The sequence below is a fragment of the Onychomys torridus genome, chromosome 2 (genome assembly GCF_903995425.1).
Source record: "Onychomys torridus chromosome 2, mOncTor1.1, whole genome shotgun sequence".
NCBI classification, from domain to species: domain Eukaryota; kingdom Metazoa; phylum Chordata; class Mammalia; order Rodentia; family Cricetidae; genus Onychomys; species Onychomys torridus.
The window spans coordinates 151106204-151122731 of record NC_050444.1 but is presented as its reverse complement, the minus strand read 5'-3'; the positions used below and the strand labels follow the sequence as shown (position 1 = coordinate 151122731).

The window sequence follows — 16528 nt, the reverse complement described above, 5'->3', positions numbered from 1 at the left end:
GTAAGCACTACAAAAATTCATTATTTTTTTTAAAAAAATTCTAATTTAGCTGGACAATGGTGGCACAGGCAGAAGCAGTTTATCTCTGAGTTTGAGGCCAGCCTGGTCTACTGAGAATTCCAGGACAGCCAGAGTTACACAGAGAAACGCTGTCTCAAACAAAACAAATTCAAGTTTAAGCGCTGGAAATAAGGCCCAGTGGTTAAGATCACTGGCTATATTCTCGGAGGGCCCAAGTTCGATGACAAGCACCCATATGGTGATTCACAACTGTATTCTTCCCTGGGGATCCAATGTGTGCAACAGGCACACACAAGATCTACATGCAGACAAAACACCTAAAGTTTTTAAATTACACTAAGAAATGTGTATGTGGTGTGTTTTGAAATGTTTAAGAGTGCACAGAAAGTACATGTGCACGTGTGTGTTTAGAGATACAAAGTCAAGGGTCTTCCTCTTTATTTTCTGAGAAGGGTCTCTTTACCTAGAGCTCACTGGGTCCAGCTTGTCTCTGCCTCTTGGGATGACCATAACTCCATGTGAGTATTAAGGATATGAACTCATCTTCACGTTAACAAGCAAGCCCACTCTCCACAAGGCCATCATCTCCCAGCCACAGAAGAAAATACTTTATTTTAGGTTAAAAGAGACCTGGACTCAGCAGTCAAGGCATTTGCTGCTGCCAAGCATGGCAGGCACCTGAGTTATCCCTCAGACCCACATGGCCAAAGGAGAGAAACACTACCTGAAAGTTGTCCTTGCACGTCTACATGTTTTAGAACACGTGCACATGTCCACAAACAATGAACAGACACTTACACAGAAATGAATGCAGCCCAGGATGGCCTCTAAAGTGCTAGGAATACAATGTGAGCCCAGTTCACATTACAAGTTTTACTTGAGAACTGCTCCACTATCTATCCACCTTCCACCTTCCAATAGCCAACTCTGTCTTCGGGATGAGTCCGCAGCCGCCTGACCACTGCCTGGCAATGTTAGAGGCAGGCTGTGTAACATACCCCTTCATTGTTACTTTCAGCAGATTGTTGACAGTTTTGTAGTCTTCATTCAATTGGCTCTTCAGGCGCAGTACACGACAGCGTTCTACAACACAGTCCTTACACAGGGCTTTCACTAAAGGCAAGAAAGACATCAAAAATAAGCAGACTTTCTATGAGAATGTTTCCAGTTTTGAACAAAATACACAAGAATTTTAAATCTCAACCACAAAATCCCCCCATTTTGTAGACAAGGCTGGTCTTGACTCACAGAGCTCTGCCTGCCTCTGGAGTGCTGGGATTAAAGGCAAGTGTTACTGTACCTGGCGAAAACAACTGTTTACAGTACACTCTTTATATATGCCGATTTTGCTGGTCTAGACACCCACACATTAAGTTTCCTATATAATGAAGGCAGTGTTTAACAACTACAGTAAACAACTGCATACATAAAGCACTGTGTATCCCTTGACTGAGATACTTGTCAAGTTACTTGAAGGAATCTGACTAGAGGGAGGATCCACATATCTGACGACTGTACAAGTGACGGTCTTCATGTGGACAGGACCGTCCAAGCACAGAACACTGAAGAGATGAGAGCAAGAGGACATGACAATGACACAAGAGCATAGAGGTTCTAGCAATCACATGCCAAGCTACTATTTTCTGTTTAAATTTCATTTATTGCTACTGTGGGTATATAAAGCATGTGCACATGCATGTGCCAGAGTGCACATCTGAGGACCACATAGAGTTGGTTCTCTTCCATCACAGGGAATCATTCTGGTCAACACCTTTGCACTGGTCCTGAAATGTGATTCTTTGAAAGAGCTTGTGGGAGCTGGAGAGATGGCTCAGTGGTTAAGAGCACTTGTTCATACAAAGGACCCTAGTTCAATTTCCAACACCCACATGGTGGCTCAATTCATAACTCCAGTTCCAGGGGATTTGATGCCCTCTTCTGCCCTCCTTGGCACTAGGCACACACATGGTACACAGACATACATGCAGCCCAAATGCTCATAAAAACAAGTCAGGCAGTAGTGGCATACATCTTTAATACCAGCTATTGGAAGGTAGAGGCAGGTGGAGCTCTGGCTTCTTCAAGGTCAGTCTAGTCTACAGAAAAATCCTGACTGGAAGCCTCCTAAATCCCATCTGCACCCAAAAAAATTTAAAAGAAATAGCTTCCCATTGCAGTTTATTAATTCTGAATGATGACTACTTTAAAACACAAAATCCTGTGTACCCAGAAAGGCCTAGAGCATGTAATTAAATGCTGGGTATAATCAAAATAGCACTAACTTCAGGAAAGGGGAACTGGAGGTCATGCAAGTCCCTTGGTCCCACTGGAGATTAAAAGGGGATCTGTGTTGCCAGTTGCTCATTAAAAAGAAAACTGTGGGGCATGTAGTACAGACATACATGCTAGCAAAACACCCAGACACACTTCATAAATAAAATTTTAAAATAAGTAGAAAATTGCTTAAGAAGCAGCCAGAACTAAACAGACTGGCTACTTGTGGCTACATATCTCTGCACATTCCAGGTAAAACTAAACAGATTTAGAAGCAATCTCCGCAAACCTACACAAACAAGACTGGAATGAACCAAAGACTCAAGGCTTTTCAGATACTGTGTGAGCTGGCAAACTACTGTAGGTGACTCTCTTTAAAGGGAACCTATTTTGTCTGCACCCCCATCAGTAGCCTGGTTTCAATTCTGCTCTAACTGGCAACTCCATTTTGCAAATTGCATGAATATAGTTACTTACTGCATGTTGTCGTCCTGTCCTGATCTCAAAGAGCACAGTGCCAAACTCCAGGTGTTACTCTTGTAAGCAGAGATGACACCCTGACTTACCAGTTAGTCGTGGACCTCCTCCATATCGACTGTAGAAAACGTCAGCTGCATATTCAGATATTCTCTTCATAATTGATATTTTATCTGGATGAAGCTTGTCGTGCGAACATAGGCAAGCATGATTATCAATAGGTTTAGTGGGTGTTGATTCATCTAACCACTTTTGCAGCCATTCAAGAGAGACAAACTCATAGGGCTCTGAGAAAGAAAGGAATGGGAAGAAACTATGTATTTTTACAGTTTTTGGACTAAATGATACAACAAATCATAGTCCTCAAAAGCCAGTGCAAACTTTGTCCAAGAGTCAGCAGGATCAGAAGAATCACTGGAAGGTATTTGATGTGTGATGTGACTAAGAACTTGAGTTAGCTAGCACTCCTGTGAGCTCGAGATGTACATGAAACCACATCTGCACAGAGCCCTACAGGATCGGCGGGTATTATTAGCCACATTCTACAAGAGGCATCTACAGAGAGAAGTGCCTTGCTTGAGAGCACAGCAGGGCTTCCATGAGGACACTTGGGTGCTGTGTGAAAAAATCATCACCTTGTCCCTTACCCTGAACAAGTATATATCTGAAAATTAAAATGAGAAGCAAGCTCTTAAGTTACCAGTTAAACTTATCAGCTACAACCACACTTCACAAGCTCATTTTTTAATTTTCCTGAATCCAAGATGAGGCTGGTGTTCAGAAAAAGGATTTATGTTTTATGGTGTTCAGAAAAAGTCCATTTTTTTCATTGTTATTTATTTCAAGAAAATAATGTATAGAAATGACAGAGTACACTAGAACTGAATTATTAATAGTTTTGAAGCTCAAAAATTAAGAACACCAGACATTTCAAAATGAATTTTAATTTGGGGAGAGGGAGTTCCAGAGTTCCCCAAAAGGCAAAATTAAAAATAAAGGGACAGCTTTGATTACTTACAAAGATCTCCAGTGAGTCCCAGCATAAAACATAGGAGAAAACATAGAGGGTGAATTCATGATTTGTATGTATCGTGTGCTACTTCTGGTGAGATCTGAGGGGCAGACACTTTAGTGCAAAGCTCACTTTAACAGTTTCAGACCCCCAGAGTCACACAGCCAGAAAGCTAACTCCCACTCTTGATTTTAATGTAAATCAGCTCAATGTTGTGACAGAAAACAAAATCTGGACGTGACAGCTCCCCTTCCGCACTGAGACTGGACGGCAGAGGGCAGCACCAGGCAGCTTTGGGGAGATGGCAACTGCCAGTGGAGATCAAGTCGACTCCAAGTTCTGCCTTGAGACACTCAAGCTGAGCAAGTCACCTAAGCTCTCTAGGCTTCAGATCTTTAATTTGCAAAATGAAGGTAATAATACCTGCCTTCTACCTACCTCACAGAGATGTTGCTGAGTGTAAAAGATAAGATATGTGAAGCATTTTGAGCTTTTTGGAAGAAAAGAGATATAGAAAAGTTAATTGTACATCCAAACTTAAGAGGAGACCGAAAGACACAGAACAGGAAAAATGGTCATGACATCCTACAAGATAACAGCATGGCAATGGCCAGGGACTTGTAGTTCAATGGTAGACTATTTGCCTAACATAAGAGGAACCCTGGGCCAAATCTCGAGCACCATCAACAAATAAATGAAAAGGCAAAACAGGAACACACACTTGCCCTTTGTAGAGTGACTGTTTGAATGTGCACTGCCCTTGTTCAATGCCCAGTACTATTATCAACCCATACCCCTAAATCATACCATAGCCAATTATATTCAAAATGCCTCCCTTGTTCTGTGCTGTTCATCAGGTTTACGTTGGATATAAGAAGGGGGGGGGGATGTTGGGGATTTAGTTCAATGGTAGAGCGAGCACTCGCTAACAAGCGCAAGGCCTAGGTTTTGGATCCTCGGCTCCCAAAAAAAGGGGGTGAGGGGGTGACCAATCTGAGGATAAGAGTCTCCAAGTAGCTACTACTTCCCCATACAAAGTCAAAGACTAAAGTTTGAGTAATTTTAAGTTTTTCCAAGGGGGAGTGGGGGGGGGTTCTCATTTAAGGACTAATTCTCCAAGTATTCTGTTCTTCCAGCACCCAGGGAGGTGAGCCTTCTGTTGCTGAAAAAAATAAACCAAATGAATCTGGCTCTTGATGCTGGGCGAGGTGGCTCTCATCTGTCAGCCTGGTACTCAGACTGAAGTGGGAGGATCACCCATGTCTGAGCCTATCAGTAGTGGTCACACGGTGATCTCCAGATCGGCTAGGGTGAAACCTTGTCTCAAGAGACAAAAAGACTAACCACTCTAACAGAGAGTCCTAAGAGACTAAAGAGAAAAACTGAGTATGTACTGGAACTCAAAGTTAACCTGGCAAATCCGCTACTAGAATCCAATGGAAAACTTCCCAATGAAGTTTGCTGTTTTACTTTTAAATGATCATGAATTAATAATGCAAGATTCCAAGATTGGGAGGGGGGGACCCACTTCTGGCTTTACAGGTCTGAACAGTAATGACAGAGAGAGACAGGGGGGGGGGGGGGCAGAGAGAGGCAGAGAGAGAGAGAGAGGCTGAACCAACCCATTTCCAGCACTCACTTTAATGTGCTGGGGTCCTGGGAGAGAAAGCCTTAGCTGTGGTGATAGCTCTTTCAATGGCTAGGACTATGAAATAATCATGTGCCCTAGACACCGTGGTGATGCACCTCTAATCCCAGCACCAAGGAGGCTGAAGACTGCCATGAATGAGGCCACCCTGAGCTACTGAGTAAGGCCAGCTTGAACACGCTAAATATCATAAGTGAGTTTAAAATGAGGGTTTAAAAACAAACAAACAAAAACCCAATGGATTCTGAGTACAACAAACGTCCTGAATAAATAATAGCATGAAAAATATAACCATTTATCTAGATTTTAAACACCTTCAAGTTTAAATAACAGTCGCCAAAGGGATGTTGTTTTTCATGTGACTTGGATTTTTAGGGCAGGAGGCCCTTAAAAAGAATGCTTACAAGACAATATAAAACAATAATCGTTTAAGAATAAGGAGTTTCCATTAAGAAGCTTCCTGATTGACCAAGGTATAAAAGACATCATGGCACCATAAGAGTGAGTGGCTCATGATCCAGCACCTCTCCAGAGCAGAGCATGTGCTCTTCCCCCAGACCTTCACCCTAAACTGCATCATGCCATTCTGTCTTTAGGACAGGAGTTCCCTTCTGCACAGTGAAAGACACTGATCTGACTCCTGAGTTTCCTATTAAGTAAAAGTCAGTGACTTTTTTGGATTATTCTAGCACTTAAACACAGTTCAAGTACCAAGTCACAAAGAAAGAACTGAATTGAAATAAACAACAGTTTGGGATGACTTTTTACCTCCATTGGGTGCTTGGGTAGAAGCTGGGACACATCTATACAAGCACATGCTCTGTCCTTGAGCTGTAACCAGAGTCAGGGAGAGAACACCTAAAGACCTTTCATATGGGCCTAGTGACTTAAGTCATCTTTGATATTAATTATACCAGTAATGTGAAATGAACACACACACACACACACACACACACACACACACTCACTCTCTCTCTCTCTCTCTCTCTCTCTCTCTCTCTCTCTCAAAAAACAAAACCATCCATATAATTTTATGCTCGAATACACAATGCTCTCTACCATATGCAGGTGAATGAGGCTGTGGGATTTGTTTCTTGATTTTGACAATTCCCAGCCACAGAAGGCACAAAGGTAAATTTGAATAAACAAGGATACATAAGATGAACAAACAGGTTGTGTGGATAATTCTAAGTGTACACGTGGGCTGGAGAGATGGCTCAGGTTAGGAGCACTGACTGCTCTTCCAGAGGTCCTGAGTTCAATTCCCAGCAACTACATGATGGCTCACAACCATCTGTAGTGAGATCTGGTGTCCTCTTCTGGCCTGCAGGGATACATGCAGGCAGAACACTGTATACATAATAAATAAATAAATCTTTAAAATAAAAAAAAGTGTACACATGTGTATCTCAGTTAACATTCCTAGGGAACAAAGGATTTAAAAACAGAAGAAAGGTCACAGTGATCCAATCAGGTCTGGCTTTAGAAACATTTCATCTCACGGAAGGAAAAAAATTGAGACAAAGTTTCACTATGACGCCTTGGCTAGCCTGAAACCTGCTATGCAGACCAGGCTGGCTGATAACTCACCGGATCTGACAACCTCTGCCTTCCCGGGTGCTGGAATTAATGGCATGCACCACCACACCTAGCCTTAAAAAAAAAATGTGTATGCATAGGGAGGGGGGTGGCATTCAAGCATGCAAAGGCCAAAGAAGAGCCAACAGAAGTCAGTTCTCTCACACCATGTGTGTCTTGGGAATCAATGTCAGGCTTGGAGCAAGCACCTTTTCCCCTGATCTGTCTCACCAGCTCATAGCAAAAGTCTTTACAGATCATGAATGTGCAGTTTATCATTCAGTAACAGCCTCAGACTTTGAAAAGAAGTGACAAAGAAAATTATATATCTCTATGTCTGATTACTGCCAGTTTACATAGTGATTTTAGAATGTTTAAGCTGGCCTCTAGGAGGAGAAAATGGGTTTTTCATAAACATCTTTGCAACATTTAAAGATTTAAAGCAGCACAAAGCAAAACCCCCAGGCATTCAATGGCAATAGTGTTGTCCTGGAATATCTCACAGACCAGCTCCAGCAGGCAACCTTTGGTACAGCTCCTTCACCTCCTCGTGTTTCGCTCTGCCTTTGTCCACGCTCTGCCTGCGCATCTCGGCCATTTCAACACACCACTCCTCAAACTTGGAATTATCCCGATCTACCAGCTCTTGAAGAAAGGCTATCCAAAAGAGAAACACAAAAACTAACCTTATCTTCTTTTCCAAAGACAGAGACTACACTGATGTGCACAATATCATTTTGAGATGAATGGAAACTTCTTCAGGGAAACTGAAGGTGTAATGAAACCAGGTCCTGCCCACAGACTGCCCAGAAGCATCAAATGGCACTCTACTACGGTACATGGGACATGCTAGGTAAACCAGTTGCTTTGGCTCTACAAGTTGAAATAAAAGCAAACGTCAAGCCAGGTTACCTTCTATTTAACATTATTGAAAATTGCTTCTGCCTCTTTTTGGTGTTGGGGTAACAGAAAAGTCCTAAGTCCTAGTCCCTCCAAAAAGTGCAGTAATTGTGACCAGCACTTACATTATCATTTACCATATTCAACAGACCTGTCACAATTTGTGTAAGCTGGTGGTGGTCATTAATAAGTGTGGAGTACAGACTTCTAAAGCATTTCCAGAAGCAATTCAGGAAAAGTGATTACCTGGGACTTGAACCGTTGTGTGGTTCTTTTCCTGGGTTTGCAGTCTATAAACCAACATGTAGGCATTTCGAGAACAGTGAGTTCCTTTGCCACACTTGGGTTTGCGGGTCTGGGATTTAGAAGGCTCTGCTGGGATAAAGAAATTTAAAGACAACTTAACCACATGGTCCATACTTTAAGGGTGGGGGGGAGGAGATTTATATGACTCACTTAAATAAAGAACTCACTACATAAGTATCCCTCAAACCCACATTTAAAGAAAGGGGTGCAGTGGCACATACTTAAAACCTCCGTACTCAAGCAGTGGAGATAGGTAGATCCCTGGGAATTGCTGGATCTAAACAAACTCAAAGCTATTAAAGACCCTGTCTCAGAAAAACCAAATGGATGGTGCCCAAGGGACCAAAGATTGACCTGACTTCTGAGCACACACGATGATTTCTAGGAGCTGAGAACTGGTTCAGCAGTTAGGAGCAGTTAGGAGCACTGGCTGCTCTTATAGGGGAACAGAGTTTCCAGTTCCCAGCACCCAAGTGGTGGCTCACAAACAAAAGTCTGCTTCCAGTTCTGCCACTCTTCTGGCCTCAGAATAAGACAACCGCTTCACACCTCTGTGGTGGAAGCCTGTGGTGCACTTATAGATAGGAATAATATTCACACATTAAAAATAAAAACCACCAAGCAGTGGAGGTGCGTGCCTTTAATCCCAGCCTTGGGGGTAGAGCCAGGCAGATCTGAGTTTTGTTCTGTGCCTCTGTGTGTGCCTGAGCTTTGCAAGCAGTGCTGGTAGAAGTCAGGACAACTTTGGGAGTCTTCTACCATGTGAGCTCTAGGGAGAGAGAGAGCTCAGGTAATGAGGAGTGCCTGCAGGCACCGTGGCCCTCTTCACTGAGGTGAGGTGATGGTATGGAAAGCAGACAAGCACTGCAGTCAAGGTTGGTCTCAAATGTGGCCCTTCTGCCTCACTGTTAGAATGCTGGAGTAACAGCATTTCCTGTCTGGCTTTAACAGATAAAAGATAAAAGATAAAAATATGTTCTATGGCTGAGTATGGGATCCATAACTACACTTAGGAACCAATCTGGGAAACCTCACAAAAGTTGGAAGCCTATGATGGCCATAGTTAAAAGTTCCAGTTCGGGTGGTGGTGGCTCATGCCTTTTTTAATCCCAGCACTTGGGAAGCAGAGCCAGGCAGATCTCTGTGAGTTCAAGGCCAGCCTGGTTTACAGAACAAGATCCAGGACAGGGACCAAAACAACACAGAGAAGCCAGGTGGTGGTGGCACACACCTGTAATCCCAGCACTGGGGGGGTGGGGGGTGGGAGGGGTGGCTCTCTGAGTTCCAGACCAGCCTGGTCTACAAAGCAATCTCTAGGACAGCCTCCAAAGCTACAGAGAAACCCTGTCTCGAAAAAACAAAACAAAACAGGGGGGAAAAAAAAAAAAAGAGAAGCCCTGTCTAGGAAAAACCAAAAATAATCAAAAATTAATGAATGAATGATAAGTAAATGCTTTTAAAAAAAAAAGAAAAAAAGTTCCAGTTCAGCTAGGGCAAAAACCAACAGCACTATTACTCATGTGACTTAAGTTGTACACAAACCCCCTTTTCTTTTTGAGGCAGGGTCTCACACTCTGTATAGTGTTGGCCTATAATTTAATGTCTAGGCCAGGCTAGCCTGGTTTCAAAGTGCTAGGGTTAAAAGTGTGTGCCACCTTGCCTGACCCTAAATGTTAGCCAGAAATTATAAAAATTAATCCAAAGCTAGATGATTGGAGCCTCTTTTCATCATAGCATTCAAAGAGGCTGAGACAGGAAGATCTTAAAGGCCTGTGATACTGTTTTAACAGTGAGGGATTCAAGCTACATGAGGTCCTATCTTGATAGACCATTCCATGGAGAGCTATAACATAAGAGCTAGGAAGGCTGAGGTAAGTAAGGGTTGACACATTTTATGGCCAGGCTGGGTCACATAATAAAACTATGTCACCTGGCAGTGGTGGCATATGCCTTTGATCCCAGCACTCAAGAGGCAGGCAGATCTCTGTGAGTTCAAGACCAGTCTGCTCTACAGAGCAAGTTCCAGGACAGCTGGAGATATAGAGAAACCTTATCTTGAAAAACCAAACAAAAATAAAAGACAACAACAAAAAAACCCAAATGAAAAATTTAAGTATCAGAACAGAATACTGGTAAACAAAAGACTTTTAAAATTGAGGGGCTGGAGAGATGGCTCAGTGGTCAAGAGCGCTGACTGCTCTTCCAGAGGTCCTGAGTTCAATTCCCAGCACCCACATGGTGGCTCAAAACCATCTGTAATGAGATCTTTAAAAAAAAAAATCTTAAAAAAATTAGTGCTTGCCTAGCAAGCGCAAGGTCCTGGGTTCAATCCTCACAAAAAAAAAAAATTGAAGACTGGTGACATGTCTAAAATGGATAGTAGACCTAACAACTTTTTAAAATGTTTTTAAATCTTACCATTTCATTTTTTACAATGTAGACAACTGCCATAAACACTCAAAATGAAAAACAATTATTTACAATCTAAGGTTTATCTTAAGAAAAGTACAAAATTAAGTTGGTGGTAACATTGTTCCCATAAAACACTATAGTAGGGGGTGTGGATTTAGCTCAATGGTAGAGCTCTTGCCAAGCAAGAGCAAGGACGGGGGTTGGATCCTCAGCTCCCCCCCCACAAAAAAATAACTATAGCAAAAATTGGGAACCTAAGGGTCACCTCAGTCCAGCTCGGATGTGAAATGCCCACCACATTTGAACACTTACTCTCTAGCTGCTGGCAGGACCTGGAGCAGGTGTGCAAGCTTAGGATGGGGGAAATGGGGGCTGGCGGGTAGAAATAGTGTGGCTAGGGCTGCTCCTCACTACTGCAAAGTTCATCTTGGATGGATACCACGTGCTCCAACCCCAAAGGGTTGAGCTGCTCGCTCAGACCTTCCTGGCCAAGGAGGTTCACAACACCCTGAAAAGTGAGCTTTGCTCTCCACAGCTTTCTGTGTCAGGTACTGCAACAGTGACAAGAAAAGTGACAGTCTCTAAATGAAATGGGACTTAGAGACTCAAAGCCAGCAAGGCCTAACTAAGTGCCAGTGCTCTTCCTCTTGGACCCCTTGGCAACTCAGCTGTGAGTCAGGTTTGGTGGTGCACAGGTGTGATCCCTGCAGTATCCTGAATGGGGAACCAAGGGGTAGGACCAATGCAACAGGAAGTTCAAGGCCAACCTGGAGAAATCTCAAAATATTAAACATAATAAAAACTCTTCCAGATGGGGGGGGGGGGATCACTGGCTCCTATCAGACTTGGCCGGCCACTCGGGAACAAAACTAAAGATAATGACAGCTGAGGTGATGAGAGCTGTCCTGAGACTGTCAGTTTTTCTCAACGGGGAAGAAGATGACACACCTTCCTCTAAGACCCAATAACTCCTTTTAGCACAACCCCCTTCCCTGGCACAAAGAATAAACCCTATATGTAACTAACTGACACCGACCACTTCGCCTTCATGATTTCCTGGCACAGCGATCTATGCTTGGTTTTTCTTGAAGCAGGAACTGCTAACAAAAGATGCCTAGCGGTGTTAATATCCTCAATAACCATTAACAATCTTGGGCCATAAGAGCATCAAACATTGCCAGGAATAAATAGGGAAAGGAAGGAAGGAAGGAAGGAAGTTAGTTTTATTTTAAGCCAGGCATGGTGGCACACGCTTTTAATCCATCACTCAGGAGGCAGAAGCAGGCACATCTCTATGAGTTCAAGGACTGGCTGGTCTACATGGGGAGTTCCAGGACAGAGTAGTTCCAGAGCTACACAGTAAGACCCTGTCTCAAAGTCAACAACCACAACAACAAAATTTATATTTGAAAAGAGCACTCACAACTTAAAGGTTTTACCTAGATCTTCCTCAATTCCCAGTTGTAATTTCTTCCCCTCCATCTTCTCTATGTCCTCATCATTGAACTTATACCACTCTCCAGACTGAGGATCTTTCACGTGGGCAATGTAGTGGCCAGAATAAGCACTCACTCCTCTGTGGATAAGGACTGCACTGAGTTCATACACAAACGGCCCACCTGCAAGGAGAAAAGAATAACTTTCCATGATAGCATTCCTTATAGCTTGAGCATAACTAATAACACTATAGTTCTTTAAGCACAGAATACAAAAGGTAAAAGTGGCTGCACCCCTATAACCCAGCATCATCCCAGCAACTGAGGTAAGAGGATCAACAAAGTCAAGGCTATTGTGTGCTATACACAGCTAAACAACTCAAATGGGCAAAAAAAAAAAAAAAAGATAAAGATGTTTATAAAAATATAGTTGACTTTTCTTTGTAGAGCATCGGCAACAAGGGAGGCTGAAGCAGGAGGATTACAAGGTGGAGGACAGTGTGTGAGCTATTTAGTGCAGTCCAGGCCAAGGCTGGACTATATGTAAGACATGTCTCAAAACACAAATTAGAAAGAAAAAAAAAAAAAGTACGTAAAGTCTTTTATGTTTTGAGACAGCAAGATCTCCCCATGTATTCTTGTCTGGCCTGGAACTCAGCTATATAGACCACCAGGCTGGAGTCAAATATACCTGCTTCTGCACCTGAGTTCTGGAAAAGATGTGTACCTCCAAGCCTATTTCAATAAAACCTTCTGAAGCTGAGCAGTGGTGCTGCCCTCAGGAGGCTGAGGCAGGTGGATCTCTGAGTTTCAGGACAAGCTCCAAAGCTACACGTCTTTAATTTAAAAAAAAAAAAAAAAAAAAAAAACAACTCCTAGTTTGGAAAAAGTAGCTAAGTGTGGTTGTGATGTATGTCTTTAATCCTAACGCATAGAAGGCAAAGGTAGTAGGATCTCTGTAAATTCCAAACTAGCTTGGACTACATATTGAAACCATATTTCAAAAGAAAAAGGTTAGGCATGAACATGAAGACAAAACATTCAAGACACATAAAATTAAAATTTAAAACAAAAAAAAAAATCAAAGAATTCCAGCACCCATAAGGTAGGCTCACAACTATCAATACTAGATCTCATGCCCTCCCTCTTCAGAACTTTGCAAGCACAAGGAATGAAAACACACACACACACACACACACACACACACACACACACACACACACACAATTCATGCACATTAAAAACAAAAATGTGGAACCATTCTCATGTCTATAGATATTTAAACTGGTAAGATTTGGAAGTTTTTACAAACAATATTTCTTTAAAAACAACTTCACACTCAACTTTATTACAACACTGCTGTAATACTCTTAAAAAGAGTCCATCACTCAATCACTGAACATGCTGGACCTTATTTTAGACTAAGAAAAATAGCAGTTGATTAAAGGAACAAAATTCTGCAGACTTAGTGAGGAGGACATTAAAAAAGATTAACATGTGGGTCAAAAGTCTGGGTTAAGATAAAAATACTACAGGAGCAACACAGTATTTCTGAATTGTGCCAGGGAGAATCCCAGAGCTCCTGAGGTAGAATGGAAGGCAAGGAGATAGAACTAGCTGGAAGCTTTTTGGCCAGTCAGCCTTGGAATAAAAAAAAGCATAGTGGAGGTTGGGGATTTAACTCAGTGGTAGAGTGGTTGCCTAGCAAGCGCAAGGCCCTGGGTTCAATTCTCAGCTCCCCCCCCCCCAAAAAAAAAAGCATAGCGGAAACAACACAGACCCCACTCAACAAGGTAGAAAACAAGAAACTGTCTTCTGACACCTCCAGACATACACCAGGACACACGGATTTCTATGTCTTAAATGTATAGCTCAACTTGCAAGAACAAAGAACGAAGAACTAAAGAGCACATGAATGCCACCAGCCTACAGGCCAGGGCCAGCAGATGATTTGTTATCAATGGCATGAATCTTTCTACTCTTCAAATCTTCCCAGAAAACACAAGGAACTGTTGTTTTTTGTTTGTGTGTTAGTTTTTCGACACAGGATTTCTCTATATATGCCTGGCTTTCCTGGAACTAGTTCTGAAGATCAGGCTGGTTTTGAACTCCAGGATTCACCTGCCTCTGACTACTAAGTGATAAGATTAAAGGTGTGCGCCACCATGGCTTGCCTTGGAACGATTAATTTCAGTCCACCACATCATGCAATAGATCTTCAAACTTTATCCCATGAGCTGCATCCTTGTAAAATAAGCTCCCCAGTTCATTTCTACTTGTATGAGCTCCACATTAAGGATTTTTCGTTCCACACCCGAGACACTTCCAGGTCTTGTCATTCAGATTTATCCTTGTCACAAATGACAGAATTTCTTTGAAGCTAAAATGTGTTCCACTTTACATGTAAATATCTCATGTTTTCTTTAAAACCAGAGTTCTTAAGTTCACTAAATAACAGAAGTGAATTATCCTGCCACAACAAACAGATACGAAAATTTATCAGCTGTGGTGGTTTGAATAAAAAAACGTCCACCTTAGGCTCATACATTTAAATGTTGGATCCCAAAAGGAGAGACAGATCCCTAGCTTTGCAGAACAGCATGGAAAAAAAAGTGGAAGAAACTTCATGGCCACAGGATGGACCACAATTTCCTAAATCTGGGTGATCCTCAAGACCTACACTCTGATGACATCTACCTAGGCAGGTGTTCCTAAGGGTCTTATGGAGCAAGCTGCATTTGTCCCACTATATGAAAATCTCTTCACAGATCATTTTTGACAAACAGAAGCTAGCATGTCCAAGATAACAGGGTCAGAAGATACAGTGGCACTATTCCCATACTGCTCTAAAAAAACTAAGCGTGCAACCTTAGAGAAGCTAGGAGCTTGAAAATGTCAATGAAGTACAGAATGGAGAAAGGATGTAAGAGTAATGAAGACTGTGTGTAAGAAGCTGGGCGGTGGTGGCGCATGCCTGTAATCCCAGCACTTGGGGGCAGAGGAAGGTGGATCTCTGAGTTCGAGGCCAGCCTGGTCTACAGAGCTAGTCCATGACAGGCTCAAAGCTACAGAGAAACCCTGTCTCAAAAAACCAAATTAAAAAAAAAAAAAAAGCCAGGCGGTGGTGGCGCACACCTTAATCCAAGCATTCGGGAGGCAGAAGCAGGTGAATCTCTGTTGAGTTCGAGGCTAGCCTGAGCTACAGAGTGAGTTCCAGGAAAGGTGCAAAGCTAAGAGAGAAACCCTGTCTTGAAACAAACAAACAAAAAACCCAATAATAATAATAGTAATAAAATAAAATGTGTAGGAAAGCAGGTGTGACTAGCTAGCAAGAAAAGGACGAGTAGAGTAGGACGCAGGGTATGAGGGAGCGCAGTGGAGGAAGAGAATTAAATATGACAAAAGTACATAACCCATTAATATCCTAACCAAATAATTTATATCCTAACCAAAGTACTTAATTTAAAAAGGGTTGGACTTTGCTACACACAGTAAGTCTGAATTAGAGGAATAAATCAGTAATCCAGATGAAGTTCATGAGGTCCAATTAGACTGTTTTGTGTGTTGTTGTCAGAAACCTACTTTGGGAAACACCTGAGATGGTTCTTTTTTCCAGCCACCCCAACCCCCAATCCCAACCAGAGCAGCAGCAGTACAGCAGGGTTAATTATGTTATCATTTGCCTGGCCCTCTCCCAGGAGGCAAAAAGAATAAACCCAAATATCAAGACTGGGGGAAAGTAGTTTGTGTGAAATCCTTAATGGGGGAAAAGTAAAGCAAGGTGGCAGTGGCACACACCTTTAATCCCAGCAAGTACTTAGGAGGCAGAGGCAGGTAGGTCTGAATTAGAGAGACCAGCCTGCTCTACATGGTGAGTCCCAGGACAGCCTGTGCTGTTACAGAGAAACCCTGTCTCAAAAAAGCCAGGCGGTTGTGGCGCATGTCTTTAATCCCAGCACTTGGGAGGCACAGCCAGGCGGGTCTCTGTGAGTTCGAGGCCAACCTGGGCTACCAAGTGAGTTCCAGGAAAGGCACAAAGCTACACAGAGAAACCCTGTCTCAAAAAACCAAAAGGGGAAAAAAAAAAAATCGCAGAAAAAAGGAAGGAAGGAAGGGAGAAAGGGAGGGAGAGAGGAAGGAAAGAACAGAAAAACATGGAGGGATGATGAGCACCCAGCAGGCTCCAGGTTGCTGTAATAAGGTTTCTCTTTTGGGGTGGTTCATGCTAATGTTCACATTTTCTATCTTGAAATTTTATCAATGTCTTTCTTGGCAATAAAAAAATGATTTAGCAGGGTCCGATGGGACAGATAAAATTTAAGTGCGCTTACTCTTATAAATAAATGAAAAATAACATCTTTATCAAAAAAGCTGCTATCTGCAAAGCCTGAAAACGGGGATTTGAGGAACACTGCAGCTGTGTGCATGGAGAGCAAGCCTCGGGTTCATCTCAAGCTAACAATA

General features: G+C 42.5%; 1 protein-coding gene across 4 annotated transcripts in view; it reads right to left on the bottom strand.

Moving 5' to 3' along the window:
- Usp48 (ubiquitin specific peptidase 48) overlaps positions 1 to 16528 on the bottom strand; it is a 69124-nt gene that overhangs the window by 36324 nt on the left and 16272 nt on the right. For 2 of the 4 annotated variants that reach the window (XM_036177595.1, XM_036177597.1), the window contains 5 exons: positions 12068 to 12247; positions 8157 to 8282; positions 7518 to 7667; positions 2862 to 3059; positions 1020 to 1134 (listed from right to left, as the gene is read on the bottom strand). In XM_036177595.1, the coding sequence (XP_036033488.1) occupies positions 1020 to 1134; positions 2862 to 3059; positions 7518 to 7667; positions 8157 to 8282; positions 12068 to 12247 (769 nt within the window). Of the gene's footprint in view, positions 1 to 1019; positions 1135 to 2861; positions 3060 to 7509; positions 7668 to 8156; positions 8286 to 12067; positions 12248 to 16528 lie in introns of those variants that run through there. The other 2 variants (XM_036177596.1, XM_036177598.1) reach the window with 2 other exon arrangements.